Source organism: Pygoscelis adeliae, unplaced genomic scaffold (assembly GCF_000699105.1).
Source record: "Pygoscelis adeliae isolate BGI_AS28 unplaced genomic scaffold, ASM69910v1 Scaffold429, whole genome shotgun sequence".
NCBI lineage: Eukaryota > Metazoa > Chordata > Aves > Sphenisciformes > Spheniscidae > Pygoscelis > Pygoscelis adeliae.
In genome coordinates, this window is record NW_008825561.1 from 829,052 (window position 1) to 851,125 (window position 22,074).

General features: G+C 41.4%; 1 protein-coding gene across 1 annotated transcript; it reads right to left on the reverse strand.

The window, feature by feature from the left end:
- Window positions 1-6,349: 6,349 nt before the first annotated feature.
- Window positions 6,350-21,821, reverse strand: DDX24 (DEAD (Asp-Glu-Ala-Asp) box helicase 24). The gene is made up of 8 exons (XM_009332372.1): window positions 21,086-21,821; window positions 17,630-18,007; window positions 15,797-15,950; window positions 14,893-15,408; window positions 12,655-12,730; window positions 11,861-12,049; window positions 9,258-9,387; window positions 6,350-7,488 (listed from the first exon to the last, which is right to left on the reverse strand). Exons 1-8 carry the CDS (start codon window positions 21,807-21,809, stop codon window positions 7,253-7,255), a joined length of 2,403 nt encoding a protein of 800 aa, XP_009330647.1. The 5' UTR covers window positions 21,810-21,821; the 3' UTR covers window positions 6,350-7,252.
- Window positions 21,822-22,074: the final 253 nt, after the last annotated feature.

The window sequence follows — 22,074 nt, forward strand, 5'->3', positions numbered from 1 at the left end:
CAGGCACTTAGCCATACCTGGGACCTTTGTCCCCACTAGGACCAGCCTCTTAGATGGAGATGAACGAGTTACCAAATTTGTACTGGGGATACAAAAACATCTACAAGAAAACAGGGCACAAGCCAGATGGTTTCAACCAGTACCAGATGGAATGCAAGTACATGATATCCAGTCTGGAGATGCAATAATGATAAAAGTCCACTCTCGCAAAACAAAGTTGGACCCTAAATGGGAGGGTCTGTATATTGTGTTATTAACTGCTTTCTTTGCTGTAAACGTTGCAGAAAAGGATAACTGGATTCACCACTCTCATGTTAAATGACTGCCCAAGAGAATATCAGTTAGATGGACCACTACCAGTCAACCCCACAGGACTCCGTCAATCCTACCTTGGAGATTGAAACTGGGACTGTTTGACCTTACAAAGGCTGAAGGAAATCCCAGAACCATATCATTTTTGTTTTCCTTCTAGAGCAACCTGGACCAGGGAGTCACCCACTGCTTGACCAAGTGGACCATCAGAGATCATAAATCAAGGACAGTGTCCTGTTTGGTGTATCCACCATCCTTTATAGAATGGCAATCACTCCAGGCTCAGTTCCAAGAAGGAAAGGTTTGAGACGGCATCAGCATGATTGGCTTTGGTTATCCTGCAATAATTGTGGCCCATGTCATCCTGGGTGGTATATTAATAACTGTTATAAAGGTTGTTGGGAAAACCATCATTGAGGTTGGAGCTGGGGAAATATAAACAGAACCAGAAGAGGTGCAGCCGGATACATAAACTGGTGCTGTGTATGCAGGTGGCACCAACTGCCCAGTGAAGAAGAGTTAGCCACAAGACTCAATGTTTTATTATTAGATTAAGATTATCTTCTATACCTTCTTAAGATAGGAATAGAGTGGTTACCCTAGTTCTGGTATTAACCCTTCTCTGTATAGATGTTTTGGTTCTTTTGCTTTCGTACATTTGATTGAAAACAACGGGCGAACCATCACCAAAATGGGCTTAACCGTGCATTGACAACACCATTCTGTGAGAGTTATTCCCAAAACTGTGTTTGTACAATACCTTTCTTTACTGGGTTTACTAATACCCCCCGCTCTTAGTTATAAGGAACATAATTCCTTTGTGTTGTTGGCCCATCATGTGGCCAATCTAACTAACCAGGTTTCTGAGTATGCACCCATACCCCATTAATTCCCAGAACACATATACCCCTTATCATGATTCCTTTGACCTTAGTAGAATTGGAAGTGACAGAGAACTATGCTTACAATAACCCCTCCAATTCACCTATCTGGAATAAGACTCTCTTAACTCAGACCAAATATCAGGATTGGGAATATACAACCACTGTGCTAACAGAAAGAACTTTCTGTTTCACCCGTAACCAATCTGACCATGTGCCTACCCAGCAGGAAACAGCTCATGCCTCATAACCCAGTGGAGAGATGGTTACTGGTTTAAGAACACCTGCACTTTCTGTAAAGGTCAAACCCCATTTTTTGAAACTATAAGCTTCAGGCCACAGAGGAATAATTGCAGTAACATCTCAACGTATGACACTAGGACGATCTACAAGTAGTGGAAGGGTAAAGGATAATGTAGTCTAAATGGAACTCGGGTATCTGAGGACAAAGACGGTTTTGACCTTCCGTTGGGAAGATGTGGAATTTTAATCTTACATATCAGTGTACTAAAATGTAGACATTACTCCCCATTTTGGGCCCTTACAAGGCCATTATTTTGTCTGTGGCCGAAAAGCTTATAAAATACTACCAGCCAATTGGACAGGCAGTTGTTACATAGCCCATGGGGTGCCATATTTACACATTACTTCTAAATTACCTCAGGGAACAATTAGGAACGTCAGAGAAACTTCTCTCATTGAAACTCAAGAGCAAACTCTTCAAAGACTAGAAAAGGCACTAGACAGCACATGGAGAAACCCACTAACAGAAGGAAAACTAATAGGATGTTCCATTTCAGGAATGATTCCGTTAGTGACAGGCCCCGACATTGCTTGCGTAGAGCGATATACCATCAGACTACAAATGGTCTCAGAAAAGGTTGCTTTAGAACTTGAAGCCTCTATCAATGATCTCGGAACAGCCATTGAATCCCTCAGTGAGGAGATGCAGCAAGTAAGAATCTTTTCCCTCCAAAATAGGTTAGCCTTAGATTATCTCCTGGCATTTCAAGGAGGCGTGTCGCATTAATTGGATCTCAATGTTGTATCTATATAAATGACAGTTCCCATGAGACATATCAAAAGGTGATTGAGGCAGAAACACATGCCTGCAAAGGAGCCCAAAGTGCATACAACCCCACTGAAAGTGATTGGTTACAAAACTTGTTCACTGGATGGGAATTATCACCATGGTTTAGTAGTTTATTTATTAGCTCATTGCTAAGAAGTCTTTTGCCTGTGGTTATTATGCTTCTGATAGCATGCTGTGTTTTTACTTGTATTCAGAATTGTTTACAGAATATGCTTATGAAATCTATACAAGGGTATCGAAAAGTCCTCATACAAGACCAACTATAGGTGGGTAGGGATGCCTGAAAAAAACCAAAGGGGGGACTCTTATAGAAGAAATTTGATTAACTATATTCTTCTCTCTGAATAGCCTCATTTAGCATTAGTAGCTTAGCACTAGTAGCTAAAGTACTTGAAGCCTTAGGTCGCAGGAGCTGACCGAGAGTAAACTTTTTGGTAAAACTAATGCTGCTAAGACAGAACTAGCTGAATCCAGCAGATGCAAGCGGATGAATGAAGAAGATAAGGACCAAGGAAACAATTCCAAGAGAATGAGGTTAACTTCAGAAGAAGGCCAGCCCAGCGACAGTGAAAACCAGTAAGAAATCAAGAGACCACCAACCAGAACTGAGCTATTGGACTTTGGGATTGGGTGATGGGTGGTACGGGTATAACTGAGGGCCGTGATCTGGGGTAGGGGTCCCTCTCCAGAGGCACCCAGCTCGAGCTATAACCTGAGAACTAATAAAAGAGGAACTGGAAACCTTTACTCAGACTTTACATTAATCAGCGGGATCCTAGGGTCGGACCCTGTTATGATGGTCGGTGTGCACAAATCTGTAACACCTGTCACTACTAAAATTGCTTATACTGGTGTAGGTATTCCCATGAGGAAAGGAAAATAAATTCTACTCCTATAAAAGCATCCACACTACTGATTAGACTGATATAATGACATCAATAATAAAAGAACATCAGACCTCTAATTAGCCCAGTGGTACCAAAGCCCGTGTGTACTTTGCAGTGCCCTTTCTCCTTTTCCAACCCAGGATTTGGGTCTGTGCTCTGTTAACTGCAGCCCTCACCTACAGAAATTTGGCAATTTGTACCTTCTAAAGTTGGTTGCTCTGGAAACAGGCTACAATTTCTTCCAGCTTCACAGCAAGAGCTGCTGAACTCCCAGACAAACAAGCGTAGCAGCTCTGTTTGCTTGCTTCCCCAGGCTGACGAACGTGCCTCAGGAGTCACAGATTTTTTTCCTCTTTCTTATCCACTCTGTGAGGCCAACCCCATGAGGAGCTTTTGATTGACTTGAGAAAACACTTACGCCCTGAAGTACCTTTCACAAAAGGAAGCTGGAATAGGAAATCTCACACGGGACAGAAAAAATATCAGACATCTGCCCGAGTATCAGAAGGGAGGTGGAAGGGACCTATAGAGGGTTACAGAATCAGGACCATTTCCTAAAAGAGAGCCCTTCTGTCTCGTGCCTCCCTTCTTCTCCCCAATCCTATGACCTCTGACGACGTCCTACTTTTCCGCAAAGACTATTGGATATTACTTACATATTGTTGCTTGCTACATTATCAGTCTGTTACTAGTCACTCAACTCATGGTCTTCTGAGCTCCTTCCTTCACCAAGCCATTCATCAAACAATCTGGAATCGCTCAGGCTCCCAAAACGCACCCTGCCAGCACAGGACAAAGCAGCGGGTGTTCTAACACCCAAGAAAGCACAGTGTTTCTTACCAGATTTTCCCCCTGGGATCAGGCAGTATGAGGTGAGATCATCAAAAAGTGTCATTTTCCTTCCTTCTTTCCCCCTTCCGGACCTGGATACAGAGACTGACTGTGGTAAGCATGAGGTACCCGGCCCCTTCTCAGTGAGGTGCAAATTACCTCCCCTATGTCACATGGCCAGCCGTGTGCCTGGGCTGCTGGCATATGGCAAGGCAGCACTCCAGCTTCTGCTTTGCTAACTTGCTGTTTTATTAACATACAGGGGAAGAGAGAAAGAAAAGGCTAGGGGAATGTCAGGAAACTTTGCTTTCCAATATGCGAGATCCTGTCCAAACTAGCTCCTCAGCAGACGTCTTAAACTACAGGGACTCTTCCTTCTCTTGATAGGCATGACAGTTCAGGAACTCCACAGCAAGGATGAGGTCAACTGGCCCTACACATTCACAAAATAAAAATGAAGGCTCAGAAGCTATTAGGGTTTCAGTTTTCTGTTACGTAGTACTGGGTGCTCTGTATCAGCTTGGCCCCTACCAACACACTGCTGAACTCGTGCTTTTATTAATCTACTTGGAAGTTGCTATTACAGCCAAAATAGACTTAATTAGTCCTTTAATTAATGGGTATTTTAGCAGACATAAGCTGCCACAAAATACAAGATTACTTGTTTGAGGCCTTAGTGTAACTGCTGTGTCAGTAGAGCATTACAGAAACCATTCGATACTACATATTTCATTAAATACTAAAATTAAATTGCCCATATGCACTTGATGTAAAACTCTTCATGTCTAATTTGCACCGGTGATACACATGCAAATAATCAGAGCTGGAGAAAACATTATCCTTTGCCTTCCTCTCTTCCTGCAGTAACCTAGTTCACACTGGAGGAGGGCAGCTAAGTGGTAATATTTTCCAGTTACCATTTAATAATTTGTTTAAATTAGCTAAAGCAAGTATAAGGTTCTTCCTCCAGGTAGAAGAGTTAGGGTACCCTGTTAAGATAAGGACGAGGCAAAGCAGGCAGCCACAAGAGAGCTTTCAGAGCGCTAGACGAGAATTCTTTTTAAGACACAGATATTTTTAGGGTCCAGGCTCAGCCTGAGCTCCTGTCGGGGTGCAGTATCAGTAGATTAAGCATTGAGAGCTCACGCTGAGCACATCAGAGGCTCCAGGAGAAAACCAGCAGCAGAATATACCACAGGTGAGCATGAAGAAGGTAAGGAGGAGAGCAGAGGTGTCATGATCCATCTTGGGGAGACTTAGCAATACAGTGGGGTGGGAGTGCGAGAACTAGGTTGTTAAACAGGGAAACAGAAGCAGCTGAAAAAACTTCACAGCAATGATGGAAAGGAAATAACAATACTCTCAGTCCCCTAATTCAGTTCTCCTCATGATCATGTGGAATTAGAAATTGCTGAAACTGTCCTACCTCATGCAGATTTTCAGACGAGGAGATGCAGAGCTCTAGTGTTAGGATCTAGCCTTGATTTTGCTGATGAATTGTAAGCAGAAATACTTCACAAGATGCAGAAAAGGCCCACCTGGTCTTCAATCCCTTCAGGGATGCAAAACCAATGCAAGTTTCCTTTCCATAATGTAAGAATGTGATTAAAATGGCACAGAAAAGGAATGAGGGCATTCTTGCCTTTGCTCAGTTTTTTTCAGCTTTCCTTGCAAGGAACTTTCTTTAAATTCTTTTTATTTTTCAGATGTCACATTAACTCCAAAGATGTGTCACCTTCTCACATGGGTGTGGAAACAGAACCTTACCATCTCTTCCTCCCCAAAACTTCCCCCCTCTCCTCTGAAGGGCATGAGACAAACAGTGCGTTGCAAGGAAAGCTTCATATATAATTGATAAGCTCTGTATGCTTATGATTAAATTGTCACAGCTCTTCTTCAGTAATGCAAGGAAGCAAGAGAAAAGCCCTCCAGAGATGGGGGAGTAGGCGGGGAGCCTTCAATTATTTACATAGATAAAAGAGCAAAGAGTTTGCTATTCTCACACAACCAGCAAGTGGTTGGAGGGGGCACTCAACTCCATAGACAAATTTCTCTTTGACTAGCTGAGTAAACTGATGCCGCCTATCACGGCAGTGACACTGGTTCTATACTGTATGAGACACAAAACCTCAGCCTGATCTAGAGCTGGCAGGTGAAGGCTCCCTGTGCTCCCACTAGTACAGATCCCACTGCTATGTCTTACCTTTTGGGGGCTTTTCCCTTCTCCTTGCATGCTAAGTGCAAAGGGCATCAGCTATGAGGTATTTAGAAATCTCAAGTGATTGAAAACAGATGCAGGCTTTGGGTTTTATAGCAGATATAATTTAACAAAAATTCAAAATATATTTTTCTGACATATTTTTAAGAATAGTTTTAAAAATTATTTGTCCAGGTCAGGTTAAAATGATTTAAAAGCATAATTATCAGGAAGCACTCTTCAAAAGTGACATTTCACAACATCATAATCTTTTCCATTAAAGCAAAGGTCATGGTTCTAACACGTTTTCAAATACAAACTTAACTCCAAATATTAATTAAGAAAACAATGAATAGCAACACTTATTCCTCAAAAATCTACACATCTCCAAAGGTCAGTCCTAGCCCGTTGCCACCTTGACTTTTTTTGCACATTCTAAAACATATTAACACAGGACTAAGGGAATCAGACCCAGTGGAGAACAGAAAGGAGAAATATTATCAGAGGAGAAAGAAAATTGGGAGAGATTTCCATAACCAGAATTGTAGACCTGCTGGTAACACTACTTGTAATTGCTGCCTTTCTCACTGAACTGGCTGCAGTAAAAGCCAAACCTCCCGTTGTCACCAGCTCAGATTGTACTAAGACTGCATACAGCCTACCTTCCCCTTTCCTTTAAGGACATTAAAATTCAAATCAAGTTTTATCATTAGAGTATGTCCACAGTGAATTTTACCCAGTAACTTTTACCCATCTCACAAAAAGGAGTAATAAACAGAACTATTTCAAAACTAATTAACTTCTATTAATACAGAGTAAGAAAAAATAAGTAAGAACGTAAGGAAACAAGATCCAAGACAAGATTCAACGGTAACTAACAGCACGTTAACAGAGCCCTTTAAATCAACATTTTGCTTTGTGCCTGCACAACTAAGACACAGGCAACATCCTCTCATACTACGTGTCTTCTAGCTGAGTTCCTTCATAAGCACTGACAGCCTTGATACAATTGTCCTTGCTTCCGTCGCACTGAGTGATCTTGCTCAGTTATCTAATTTAATTTTATTGATTTCTTCTTCTTGGCTGCTTGTTTGGACACGGTACCCAGAGCAGATTCTGAAATACCCACTGATGTCTGAGGCAGCAGTAGTTTTCCAGACTGTGTTGGGTACTTGGTTTTCATAAGGACTTTAAACAGTGGCTGGGACAACATATGTTTTAGTTGTTTTTTCATCCCCTTCAGCATCTTTTGCTTCTGGCTTTCTTCTTGCTCACTAGCTTTTCTTCCTTGGGGCAGAAATCAAAGATACAGAATGTTACAACAAGAGAAGAACTTGCATTGACCTCTTTCACCAGGCTTTTGTAGTGCTAGGGGCAGATGCTAATCTCATCTTTCTCTCTCTAACAAGGTCACACAACTCCCATACAGTCTTCCAGTCATCTGTGACACTTTCAGATCACCCAGGCTGTCCACAAGGTAGCAAGATCGAGAAGAATCCTCACTACTGAGTAACTATACCCCAGGTATCATTCTCCTAAATCATCTAGGTGGCTCTCAATCCAGGACAGACTTGGGAACAAAAGGAAAGGGGGCCCAGAAGATAAGGTATTAACCCAGGGCTTCTAGCTTAGGCAGAAGCTTCTGTGAATTTCATTACTTTGTGCATGCCTCATTTCAGCGCATGTAAAACAGGAAGCCCTTTCCTCCTTATACATAAAAAACAATGAGGTGCTCAGATTTAATAACATAGAAGAAGGGCATAGAAAAGACTGGAGATAGTTAATATGGTCAGAGGCCTGAACTGGAGAGAATAAATGAAATCAAGGTTGCTGTAATGTAAATTGAAAGGACATTACTAAATCCTTTGTAACAGGATAAGAGGCATTTCATTTATGGGAGGAATGACTGAGATTTTAATTGGTCTCCAACAAGCTACAGAAGAATCGGAGACTGAATACATTTTAAAGCATGAATCTGGCAAGATTCTAGGTGGCAATTACAAAGTGCTTCACTCGAGAGCCACAACTTACTTGGACTGGATGTGCTGTTTCGAAACTCATTTCAAAGCACTGCATACTCAGATTATGTCAAAACAAGACAGCAGAGTGCTAATTATCTGAGAGCGCTCCTCTGTTTGGACAGAGACGTTTAGTGCTTGCTTGCAAAGTGGTTGAGAACAAGCTAGTCCAGCCATGAATAAAGGAAGGAAACAAATTAATCTGAACGTGCTTAAAAATTAAGGCATCTGCATATTTAGCAGCTAACAGGTTAGAGACATCTTAAGCTGAAGTGACCCAGGCAGCACTGCTATTCAGCATGCCCTCAAAGAACTGGTAGGAAATCATACCTTCAGCTCCTAAAATTTGAACACAATGTGGCATTTTACAGTGCATCTAAGCAGTGCAAAGCTTCATGGCATTGAACTAACAGGCACCTGTAATTGCACAGCCGTACACATTCTCTCAGGCACAGGCTGTAGAACATTTAATTTTAAAAATATAAGAAATTATTTACTTCTAACACACCACCAAAAACCTCCACAACTTGAATATAAGTATTGGCTGTTTAGTCCACACAACTCAACCTACATAAGGCTCACATAATTTTTGGTGTTTGCTAGTGTTTCCTGGGTGTTCCCACACAGAGCTGTCAGGCTCCTGTCCTGCTGCCTGACTACAGGGGGGTGGGAGAGATAAGCCGAAGTGGAGAAACTGCTTTTTCTTTGACACAGAGGGGACAAGACTCAAGCAGGACATACTGGGCTGTTAGATTACCCTAAAATGTTTGCCAGAAGCTAAACAGTTCTTGTCCTACGACATGTGGACTTGTCTGTGACTTGCCAGAATTGTCATACCTCAGTTCCTCAGCTCCAGCACTATCTACTGCACAATCATCCTGAAAACACCAGCAACACCACGTACTAAGTAATGACACTCCTTTCCTTCCCCTTCTGCCCTGCAAGTTTTAAGAGTTCCTCTGCCACAGTGGGGCTTCTTCTGGACACCAGTGCTATGGGACCAACTGAGTATACCCATAAACAAATATTTCTACTTGCCCATAAACATGTCATCATCAAGATCAATCTCAAGAGCCTCTGCAGCTTGCTGGAGCCAGGAGTTGTGTTGCTTTGCTCGACTGTTGAAAAATTCTGCCTTCTCAATCTGCCGCGCCAAATTCATCCGCTCCTGCCAACAAAAGTACATTGTAGACATTATCATCAGCTTTAAACGTGGGGCACTTCAGCAGAATCAGTGTTTGAGAGCATGCATTACAATGCAATTGAGGTGCAGAGACACTTTTGTTCCCTACTGCTGTCCCAGCAGATGCTCCACATAATAAAGACGTCATCCTTTGCTAAAGTGTTTTCCTTCTTCAGATCCATGATAGCATCTAACTTCTAAAACATCTCAACTACTAAACATGTCTGAAAGTTAACTCCTCATTCTTTAAACGAATCACTACAAACACTTGAGAGACATCAAGGACAAATCATGATTCAGATACCAATCATTTCCAAGTTACATATTTACATAGTACAGCTGGATCTTAAAGTTACTAGTCTCAGCAATAAGGGGCAGCTGCTAGCTTCTTCTCACTCTGAAGTAGTAAACTCCTGCAGGTCATATGGAAGGAGCTACTCATGTTTTCAGAAATGCACCTGATCTTGTTTAGGCACAGGACAAAATGTCCTGTACTTCCTCCCAGCTGCACACACGTGGAACAAAGATGTCCAGCAAACCTAACCCGACCTGTAGCCTTCCAGCTGGGCCAAGCTGTCTTAAATACCTAGTTCATTATGGAAAGAAAATCTGCACTAACAGTAAATAATAATCAACCCAGCAGCAAGTTCTGCTGTTTGGAATGTGCCTGTGGTTGCACAAAAAAACCCTGGGCAGGACACCCTGACCACCTCAATGGAATAGTCTGGTGCTACACACTAAGAGCATCAGCCAGAACTGCCAGGATAATTAAAACGCAGAAAGAGAGGAAATTAAACTTGCAGTTGACTAATAAAACAAGTCAGTCACTTCTCCTTAGATCATTACAAGAAATTTTAAGTAGTTTTTCCATCTTTGTAAAACTTGAGTCCTCTTTTGGTCTCTCCTCTACCCTGGTTTACCAATTCTGTTCCTCTGAAGTGTGAGATACCTTCAGACTTTTCCTGAACTTCAATAAAGGCATGCAGAACCAGGGAAGGAGCGTGCCAAAGGGACAGACTTAAGAACCAGGAGCACTATTAGTCCCAACTACAATGGCTTTGTGATTAAGCCCAGGGCAAAGTGTAAATGAGACCTGACTATATGAAGGGCCTAGGAGGCTGGAGTCCTGTAATTACAATTACAAAGACATCTTTTCTGGGGAAAGGAGCACTATTATGGATAGGAGAGAAGATCGTGAGATGGTGGCAGGAAAATTTAAGTGTGGAAACAATATTTATTTGCCCATTAATTGACAGAGCATGATAAGAGCCAAGAACTACTCATCAAGAAACACAGAAGGGACCTCTGAAGAAACACTCTAAACACAACAGATTTCTTTCAGTAACCAGAAACATTTGGTGGGTGGAGGGAGGCGGGGGAAAGATGGAAGAAAAGAAAAAAAAAATATTCTCTTTGTTACTACCAAGAGGAGAAAAATGAGTCTGTGGAAGCATTTATTTGATTTTCTTCCTCTTTCAGAAAGCTGCATCTCCTGAAAGATTCACGCTAAATACCCCATCTGCAGCAAGCCTGGGCTTTGAAACTTGCTGAGATTATTCACAAGGTGAGGATACCGCTGTTGCTGCTGGGGTAGATCCTGGGCTCAGTCCAAGCCAACTGGATAAGCATGAACCAGAATACCTTAAGGAAGGTATCTGTTGCATTATCTGACTGTTTGCGTTTTTCTCCTGTTCTCAATGACTGTGCAATATTCAGACACTCCAACCCCAGCTGGATTCCTTTTAAATGCAGTATTTAAATATGTCCCATTTGTACATGCCTGATGTCACCCAAACTGTTAAGAGAATGCTGAGACATCAAATGGCCTCTTGTTCAAGAAGTAGAAAATCTGTGGTGACTAGATGCTTTCTAAAGTATATTGTTTCGTAAATCCTAACCATCTTGTGAGTTAGTGAATGACTGAATTCTCCTTAAAACGGGCAATAACCTAGAAAAAGGCAACATACCTGATTTGACAGGGTTCAGTGGCAGCTATGGACTCACAGTATAGGAACTTTTAGAAAAGCAGACAACTCATTACTTCAACTGAGAAGAGGCAGATGAAGACCACTGAAGATCCCTGGACCTGCTACTGTTCTCGTCTGTTCCTAACACAAGAGGCTTTAAACAACGTACTTAACAGAGCCGTCCCAGCTCCCCAGCCACAAAACACACTCGCTTCCCTGTACTGTTTTTGGGAATCCAGTCATGAGCAGCTCTACATAACAACGTGCAAGAAAAAAGTGATGTTTATGTTTGAACACCTTTCTTGGGCCAGTTATTGAGGAGAAATCACAAATATTGCTTAAAAAAAGATAAAGTGTGATTAACTTCCTTTTCAAATCCACATCCCGAAGAGTAAATTTCATCTGAAACGTGGAAAGAATGTGATAAGTAATGCAGTAATATAAGTAAGGAAGCAACTACTCGAGCTGTAAAGAGATTCTTGTTTCTTTACCTTGACAGAAGTCATGCACTTGGTTTCAACTGGGAAAAATGGCAGCTCTTCACTCTTCTCCAACGTTTTATAGATTTTCCTAAAATTGATCAAGTCATCAGGGCCGATGAGCAATAGGCTAAGGCCTTCGTTGGCAGCTCGGGCTGTTCTGCCACTTCTGTGTACGTACAACTCAGAAGTACGAGGAACCTGCAAATATTCAGAAAAAACATGAAGCCGGCCACGGAAAGCTAGCAGCAACCTGTCATGCTTTGGCCAACAGGCTGCCAGAGAATATTGTTTTTTATACACACATGGTACATTGCATGTAACACAGCTGAAGGTAAAGTAAAAGATAATGTCTGGAGACACTTTTTGTTCTCTAGTCCAGTATTCTTCCTTGCACAATCTTTTGTGAGTCTCTGCTAACTTCTGACCCTCTGCCATTCATTTGCAAAGCCAGAAAAAACTGTATGCATCCTCAGAGAAGAGTTATAGGGCTGAGTCATGTGACAACTTTGGATAGCAAAATTAAGCAAAAAGCAAGGAGAATCATATCTGTTATATAATTTCTCATATATAATCACACATTCATGAAGTGCTGCTACCTACCACAGTCAGTCACTGCAGCAATGAGATCCTTAAGTACAAAGCACTACAGGGCAGTTAAAATTAATAATGATTAAATCTCTAATCTTGGGACTATACTATACACAGGACTGAGAATCACAGCTTTATCATGTTCAGGGTTTGGATCAGCAAAAGCTTATTTCAAAACCAAAACAGTAAAAGCAAAAACATGAAAAATATTTAACCTGATAGTGGATGACATGCTGCACGTTGGGAATATCAAGACCACGAGCTGCAACATCTGTTGTCAGGAGGACACAGCTGAGAAAGTGATAACATTTAATGAACATAAAATTGAAGAGTAAACCATCTGGCAAGGAACATAAAATACAGTGACCTAGAATTCTACCACAGCAATTTAAGGAACAGATTTGTACTATATCATCTGCTGAAAATATGCTATTTGTTTGCCCTTACAGAAAACGATACCCAATATTACATCAGAGGCAGTCTTGAAACAGCAATTCTTAAAAGAAAAAATGCAAATGTTACCTTCAGCAGGTCTATTCCATTTCCAATAAAGAAATTCACTACCTCGCTGAATCCTGTTGTCCTATGCTTTTATTCTCTCCTAATTCACAGGAACGCTAGCACAAATCGCTATTCAATGACCTAATCCAACCACTTGGCAGGGGGCTATGCTCCCCTTCATTACATTTCTCACTGCTCTGCCCAGGCTGGGTTTAAAAGTATCTTTAGCTTGATATGATCATACCATTAACAACACAGTTGATCTTTTGGCAGGACAGAAAGGTTATTACAAGTTTCATCAGTTGAGAAAAATCACATTATTAACATTATAGATTTAATTAACAGCTTTTCGGGCTGAAATATCTTCTACCAAGTTGCACTCAAATAAGTTCTCTCAGTAAATTAAAAGCTAGAAATATAAAGGGGAGGGATTCTGTTCTGACAATTAGTATTTCTCCTTACCCCTAGAAATGAAGAACTACTCAAAGAAGTCATTCTTTTATATAAACAGTCTACTATAGAGACGAAAGTCTCCCTAGGGTATGGAACAATTCATTTTAAAAAAACCTCCCAGCAACTGAAACGAGTTACTTGTAGGTAACATGAATCTGTTAAGATTTTATGGCATCTGACTGCATACTCTATTGCTACAAGGTTCAAAGCAGAAGTAAACAGAGAAAATTCTACGGTTTGCAATCTGCAGGAGGCTGTGATAGATGGTCTCATAGATTTCTTCTTGCATTCAAAATCTGCAGTCTCTGAAAATGCCCTGTCTGGCCTAGGCCAATGTTATTGATACTACATTTTGCCAAGGGATAGTGCAGATCTATCATGGCAATTCAACCTCTGCTTTCCCTGCCTGAGTCTATTACCAAGGTACAAATTCCCACGCAGTCAGACAGCACGCAGCACTTCACAGCAGGACTAAACTGTGAGCCTGCTGGATTATGGAAGTACCGAGACCACCAACCTCCTCCCAAAAGCCATCCCAAAGCCAGCAGCAAAACAGTAACTCTTAAAATGGCAGGACAGACCTGCCTGGGTAAACCTGACTGCCCACTGCTCCTGAAAGGCACAACTGCCCCTCCTTTTGCATTGCTCTAGGATACCTTGACCCTCAGGAAGCCGATTTCATCTAATGAAACCCACAAAACCCTAACCCAGCAAAAAGTGGTTAGTTTTCTGATGGCTTAGTGAGATGAACCAACTTACAGAAGAATCAAATGAGCTGTAGAGCCAGGGCACAGGGGCAGAGAGGTGTGCAGGACGGTTGTAAAAGCATATGGCTGAAAACGGGGCAAATGACAGCACTTTCAGCAGCAATGAGCTGCCAGACCACAGGATAATTCAGGCTCCAAGGGACCTCAGGACGTCTCTAGTCCAACCTCCTCCTCAAAGCAGGATTAGCTATAAGGTTGGACCAGGTTGCTCAGGGCTTTATCCAGTTGAGCCTCGAAAACCTTCAAGAACGAGCAGCCTGTTCCAATGCCTGACTGTCCTCACAGAAAAAAAGCTCTTTCTTATATCCAGCCTGAATCTCTCATTTCAACTTGCACCCGTTATCCCTCATCCACCTACCATGCACCACTGTGAAGAGCCTGGCTCCACCTTCTGGATAACCTTCTTCTAAGATATCGGAGGGCTGCCGTTAGGTCCCCACAAAATCTTTTTCCCAGGTGATATAAACCCAGTACCTTCAGCCTCTCTGCTTGCAGAGCAAGTGCTTCTTGACCATCTTGGCAGCCTTCCACTGAACTCGCTCCAGTTCATCACCTCAACCATCCTGTGAAACCTCACCCTTAATCGTTAATAACCTGGGCTCATGAAGAGGGGACTTGCATCCCCAGCTAACTCCCCCAACCTGCTCCTACTCTAATGGAGCTGTTTCCTCTCCCCACTACCCTTTACATGATTTCTTTTCTTCTCCGCTAGGAAGTAGAAAATCAACTCACCTGTCCCGCTCAGCAAACCTTTCCAGGTTTTTCAGCCTTTGCTTTTGGTGCATGTTGGCATGCAAAGGAAGAGGATTGCAATTTAAGATTGTGAGGAGAGAACTGAGGCGTTTTACACAGTCTATGCTGTTTGCAAAGACCATGGTTCTTCCTGGATACTGGAGAAGAAAGTAATAGAGATAATAGTCCTTCTCGTTTGTGTTACAGTGGATTCTGGTTTCTGTCAGAGTCTCAACAGTAGCCTCTTTCCTTGTTAAGTCTATCACTTTGGGTTTGCCCTTTATTCCTACTTTTTCCATTAACAATTCTAGTTTGGTCTTCTTGTCCATCTTTTTAGCATTCTTTTTTTGTAAAATTCTTGTGGGAGTCCGATGGACTAAAGTCAAAGTGGCAGAAAAAACAAAAGTCTGTCGTTGAGGATTATACTGTGAATCATTTAAGATTTCCAGCAACTGAGACAGCTCTAAGAAGTGACCTTTCTCAACCATTCGGTCTGCTTCATCAATCACAAGGCACCTGTCAAATAGAAAACACACAGTAAAAATACACTTGTGCAGATAAATACAAATCTGATACACTTCAAAAGAACTTTTCCTGCGAAACACATAAGGGAAGTTCTGCATATAAAACCCAAAGGAACACCAGGTATGCTGGGGTAGCTACAGCAGCCTTCCACTTTTCTTTCTGAAAAATCAGATTTCTAAAGGAAAAATGAGGTTTTTGCTATTGGCTTTACTTGACATTTCCTTCCATCAATATAACCATTGTGCATTTCAATAAAACACTCTGGCAAAGAAATAAGTGATCTTACATAGTCTAAATTATTTAATCAGTTGGTAAACATAATCCGTATGCAGTGATGCCTAGTTCAGTATCCAGCAGTTAGGCTAAAAGGCACCTTTACCTGAGCTGCCGAAGATTTGAGAGATGTGGGTGTCTCTCTTTAACTAACTCCCACAGACGGCCTGGGGTTGCAATTACAATTTCTGGCTTTCGATTCAGTACACGTTCTTGCTTCTGTGAAGCCATGCCTCCAACTAGAATTGCAGTCTTAATACCTAGAACATACAAATAATAGTTTTTAATCTCACTAATTTATCAGTGAGTGTCTTTACATACATCCACTCAAAGAAGTATTTTAAAAAGTCTATACTGCAACTTTCAGCAAGCATTTTGGCCAGGAAACTTCAGGGGTTTTATACAACACTGAGCACGCAGCAATGCCCTCAATTTTACAGAAAAATCCTCACAGTAGTTAGACACCAAAAATAAAGCAGTCTTTCTTTTAGTGCACCTGTCTTCCAAATGCAGGAAGAATCATGTATGTCCTCCATAGCTGTTAGCTTTGTTTACCCATACTTCAGAATCTCATGTTTTGTCAATTATATCTGCATGAACAAGCATGTTCCTGTTACGAATAACCAATGGGCCCCTCCAAAAATAAGACTGTGAAATGCTTGCCTTGCTAAAAACTGCTCATTTGCTATGGAATAATCCTAACAAGAATGCTCCCTCCTGATTAATGACTCTCTGGACTACACAGTAATGCAGAGACCCTAAGTTAGCTTTAAGCAATTTGCTCAGGTACTAAAAGGAGTTTAGCTTTGGAAGCATAGACTCCACACATAGCTTACTTCACTCTACTTCTTCAAAGAACACACTGGCCTATGACAAACTCCATGCTACTGTGCAAGTATCCAAGCTACCACAGATCTTTCTTCCCTACTACTTGTGGAACCCCATGTTTCCAGGTGGGGTTTTTTTTCAAAGTGAGTTTGAGACAATAAAACCAGCCCACCTCAAAACGTATTTTCTCTTCTGCTGCAGCAACTATACATCACTTGGGCAGCAGATTTTTTACACACAAATAGCACTGCTCCTATCAGAACTGTACTGACATAAATTCATTATTTCAGGCTAGGAGTTAAAATTAGCCTTGTAATCAGCTATAGACTGATGAGCACAGCAGGACACATAGACAGCAAAGGAAGATGTGCTTGAAAGCAGTTCACTGCGCTACGTATCCTCTTTAATAAGTAAACAATTACTACTATTAGAGAAGTGGGAAGTTGTTTCCCAATTCTCCCATCTTGAACAGTTTCACATCCTCATTCACTTAACAGATGTGCTGACCCCTGGTTTGGAAGAGAAAGGAACAGGATGGAATTGCTTTCATCAGGCATGTTACCCAGCAATATGCTGTGGCCTGACTGCTGTAAGAGGTACGTCAGACAATCCAGCAATGCCTTCTACCCTTAAAATTTATGGCCGTAATTTCTTTTTTCGATAGATAGAGCAAAATGATATACATAGATATATCTATATCTATTATCTATATAGATTGATATATCTGTCAAAAAAGGAAATTATTAAAAATATATATATATATAATGAAATGATTTTCTATATTCAACCTACGTCATCCAAAACCAGGACAAAGTTAGCTGTGGCTGGGTATCTAGTACTGATTCTGTGTTGCTAAAGCATGAGTCAATAGCTATTTGAAGGAAGAAACATTTTAAAGCAAAATATCCCACATTAACTGTTTGCTTCCACAAGCATCTCATTGAAGAATCTTAATGCATTTCTCAAATATTAGTGACTACAAACCCTAACCCTTCAAAAGCCACCCCAATTTTATGATGCGGAAGAAACTGTGGCACACATTCTGGCTCAACACCAATGCCAAGATCCAAACCCAGCGTAATCCGGGACATGGCCCGTGGGGTCTACATACCTGTAAACTTTGCAACTGCATCAATGTGGTGTTTTACTTGTACAGCTAATTCTCTTGTGGGAGTAAGGACCAGTCCTAAAAGAGGTCTCTTTTTATGGGAGCCAACAGTATGTGTCTCGTCACCAGAATCAAATTCAAAATTTTCCAGCACCTTCACACAGCCTGTTGTGAAAGATGCATCATCTTCATCTCCACTATCTTCAACCTGCTGATGGGCTAGTTTTTCTGCTTCATCCTCATTTTCCCATCTTGTTTCATCATGATGCTGATGGGACTCTTTAGAAACACTGTCATTTCTGGTTGTTGAGCTATTTGATTTTTGCCACTGCAGCACAGAGTGAATCATTGGAATTGCAAATGCAAGCGTTTTGCCGCTTCCTAAAAAACCAAACAAGAATAATAATACAGACTGACAAGTCATTTATTTGAAAAGATGAGAAAAGCAACAGCCAATCACACACTTTTCTTAACACATACAGTTGTAACAGACACAAACTCTCGATCTTCAGAAGACCAGAAACTTGCAGCAATAGCATCTTTTCTCCTGTTCCCTTTATACATCTCCTTGAGGTCACCAATAGCATACTTCCTGGGGAACAGGTATTTTTCCAATCTCTAGCAGGTCAGGCAGATTCATTTGTTCTGAAACTGGTTTTTAAAAGCTGCAGTTGCAGCCAAGATATTTTTAAAGAACTGTATGCCCGTAAGGAGAATACCATGCCCTAATTGACAGTTCTGATCGATGTTGTCCAAATAAAGGAATAGCAAATGAGGCCAAGGACAAACTGGAATGTATTTGAAGGATTCGCTTCCATCTTCAATTTACAGTACTGTGTTTATGACTTTCTAAGAAACTGTATTTTGAAATACTCCACCATCTAATTTCCTGATCTATCACAGCTCACATTTTTATAATCAAAACACATAAATCTGATTTAAAACAGGTAATCCATTTTGGAGAGAAGGGGGTTGTCATATACAAAAATGCTCCCCTAACTTTAATTTCAGGGGTTCACTGTACCAAACCGCAAGTCACATCCCTGCCACATACTCCCTTCTGAACTATCTGTCACTAATAAAAACGTTAGGAGAAGCCTGGCAGCACATCCACCCCAGCTAAGATTCTCATAAATATCAGTTCACTGATCACAAAAGCAGCATCCAGAGCACAAGACACTATTACACCATTCCTGTAATAGGCCACTGCTGGGAAGCAGTCCTCTGGAAATCTCATCTCCATTCCTTGAGCACCGTTTGTCTGTATCACAAATGGTTTGCCAAATTCAGCAACACAGAATTTTGCCTGTTTATTATCTAATATTAAGGTTCTTCCCTAAACGGCTAAGCCCAGTATCCTGACCAATACTGCTGCAAAGTCTCCTCGTATCCACTCCCCCACCTTTCTGCATGTCTGGGAGGTCTCTTCTGGCTTCTGCACTTGAAGCAGAAAATGTTTACAATCTGCTTTTGCAGAGGACTTATTTACAATAAGATTCTGTATTACCAGAAATCTGCTTCTGAGGTGAAGAACACTGCTGATCTTCAATTAAATGTAACACAATTTGGCTGGTGCAAATGTCAGTAATACACCCAGCTAGATTATGGCTGTGATAATCACGACTATTCTGCAGGTACTAGATTCACCCACAAATTAAACAAATAATCACGTCACAGGGCATGTTATCTTCACAACACACAGATCACATACCATAGCCAGGCCTGCAAAACCAGGAGAAAAGTATATCTTGGTACCCCCAGATACTACAGCTCAGGCTAATTCATGCTCTTTTAAACAGTTTTAGATTGTAAGATTTTACAGAGATAAAATTTGGTTCCTTAACCAAAAACTTCACTAGTTCTACATGGTAATGAACAGAACTGGTTAGATCCACCACAAAAACAACAAGCCTTGACATTCCCTGCATCTGATCTCCACAGGGATCTACCGCCACATCAAAATCTTGCCATTCTCCCCTACGTTGCCACCAAAAAGGGAAGATGAATAGCTGTTTCACCTGTCACCTTCCTCCCTCAGGCCCAATGCTAAGGGGAGCTGGAGGGTGTAGAATAAAGAACTGGAGAGTTTCAGCCTCTCCCAGCTGCAGCACTTCCTAACAGACAATTGTCCACATCTTCTCGCAAGTTTCTGCAGAAACACCGATGACCCACTGGGCTCTCTGGAGAGAACCTGGCTTTCTTTCATGGAAGAAGAAAATAAATGAGCAAAACGCAGTCCTCCTACCTCAAGGTTATGCAAAATTAGACAGCAACAATACAACCTGCTACCAACCATGCTTTCTTTTCTGCAGCTAGAGAGGGATTTGCTTTCCAGCACTGCCAAAATGGCACATTTTTGCAGTACAAAAACACCATTTAAATTTTCAGTTCCATTTTCAAAAACACTCCCTGAAGGGTTTTCTAATCTTATTGAAGCTAATAGCACCAGCCTAGCTTCTAATTAAAATAAAAATGCAAATGACTGCATATCTTATTAGTTACTATACTTTCATGTTCGAAAGCAGTAAATGGCTTTACAAGACAAGCAGTGAGATAAGGCAACTGGAACAGAAGAAAAGAATGCAAAAGAAGCCTTTAAACCAACACAGCTTCCAATTGTGCTTCCTATTTTTAGTTTTTATGGGGAAAAAAATGTTACACTACTAAAGAAGACAAAACTTCAAAGGTATGAACAGCAAAAAAGTTAGAGGGAATGTAACGCTCTGAGACTTCACAGCATTGTTTAAGTGAAAAATAAGCTATAACAAATTTCACAAAGGCTAGCAATGCTCAAAGACAAAGGCATGAGCTGATCACAAGCTGGACAAGAGACTGTATCTCTCCAGTTAATGGATCAACGTAATACTTTAAGCACAAGCAGTGAGAAGGGCTGGTGACAACGTACAGGCCAAGCCCAGAGACAGGGCACAGGGTGGGCCTGTTTTGCTACCATAAAGGCCTAGGCCACATTCACAATGCCTAACACTGTGCCTAGTATTTATTTGCCACTCCAAGCTAGTACTGAATCATCTTCAGAGGAACCTAGTTCTCTGCTTTGCCTTGGCATGGGGACATCCACAGAAGTTAGGCTGTTGGAACATGACTCTGTTTCAACAATTCTGCCCTTTGCAGTGTACTGCCTTACAGTTCCCAAACTAGGAAACAATTTGAGAAACAACAGAAAAAGAGACTTCTGTCAAAAGCATAAAAACTCATTGAGACTTCAAAGCTTTGCACATTGTACTTTGTAAAGATGGAACATCCCACCTTTGTAAGTTACAAAGTTTTAATACTTCACAACGAATCACTACTAATATATTGGATATGCAGAAGATACCAGCTCTTCTCCTAATATAAGTGCTTCTTCTGCTACATGTAAAAACTCGTAACAATAAGCTGCACTTAAAGAGGGGAGATGGGAAGCTCCCAGCATATACAACCAGTTTAACAGATTTGTACCTGTTTCTGCAGCACCAAGAACATCCATATTATCCCGGATGGCAGAAGGCAAGGCTAAGGCTTGAATAGGAGTTGGAGCACTAAACCCCAGGTAGCTTAAGGCTCGCAACACTGGTTCAGGTACAAACAGGTCTTTCCACGCAGACACATCAGCTTTGTGATCAGTTGAGGCAGATAAAACTTCTGTTGTCCAGTTTTTAACTTTTTTAGAAGTAGTTACTGGTGGAAGAGCTTCTTGAGCTTGAGAAGCCTTATTTTTAGCTACCTTCTTTTTCTTTGGAGCATCTTTTGTGCTTGAAGTGCTCTCAGCCGCGTGTCCATGGTCCTTACAATTTGCCGCTTCAATTATTTCATTGCACTTTGTCTCTTTATCAACCAGCACATCAATTTCTGTTGCATTAGGATCACCGCTTTTATCTGTTTTGCTTCTCAAATCTTTGTTTTTCTTTTTCTTTTTGGGAGGGACGATGGGTTCTTCCTCCTCCCCATTGCCTTTTTCTGAAACACTCTCAGCCTTTCTCTTCTTCTCTTTTACTTTCCCCACTTTGGTAGAACTTACTAGTTTGTACTCTGTAAGTTCCTCCAAGCACACTATATCGCTAAACTCCTCATCAGCAAATAGATTGGGGTCGATCTGCACAGTTTTCCACTTTCCTATTACTTCAATGCCTTTTTGTTTCAATTTAAAGGAAGATTTAAATCTCCCTCCTTTTTTGGGCTTCATTTTTACCTAAAAAGAAACTGGGGGGTAAAAAAGCAGGGCATCAGATCAAAAGAACGAGGATTACGTTGATGAATTCAAGCACACGGGAAGGCAAGGCATAATTCTTTTCCTTTGGGGGAAATACTATGAATGGCCTTAGATGTGACTACAGCAGGCCAGGCCTACAGCCTCCCTCGTGTAGCGGCTCCGGGGATACAACTAAAATCGCCGGAATAACTCCCCGCAGGCCGCGAAGCGCTCCCGCCCCTGCCTACCCCGGGTACCA

Coding starts and splice junctions, on each gene's coding strand:
- DDX24 (XM_009332372.1), bottom strand. CDS start 21,809: ATGAAGCCCAAAAAAGGAGGGAGATTTAAATCTTCCTTTAAATTGAAA. Junction 18,008..21,085: donor TCTTGGTGCTGCAGAAACAG/GTACAAATCTGT, acceptor TTGGTTTTTTAG/GAAGCGGCAAAACGCTTGCA. Junction 7,489..9,257: donor TGATGATGACATGTTTATGG/GCAAGTAGAAAT, acceptor TTCTGCCCCAAG/GAAGAAAAGCTAGTGAGCAA.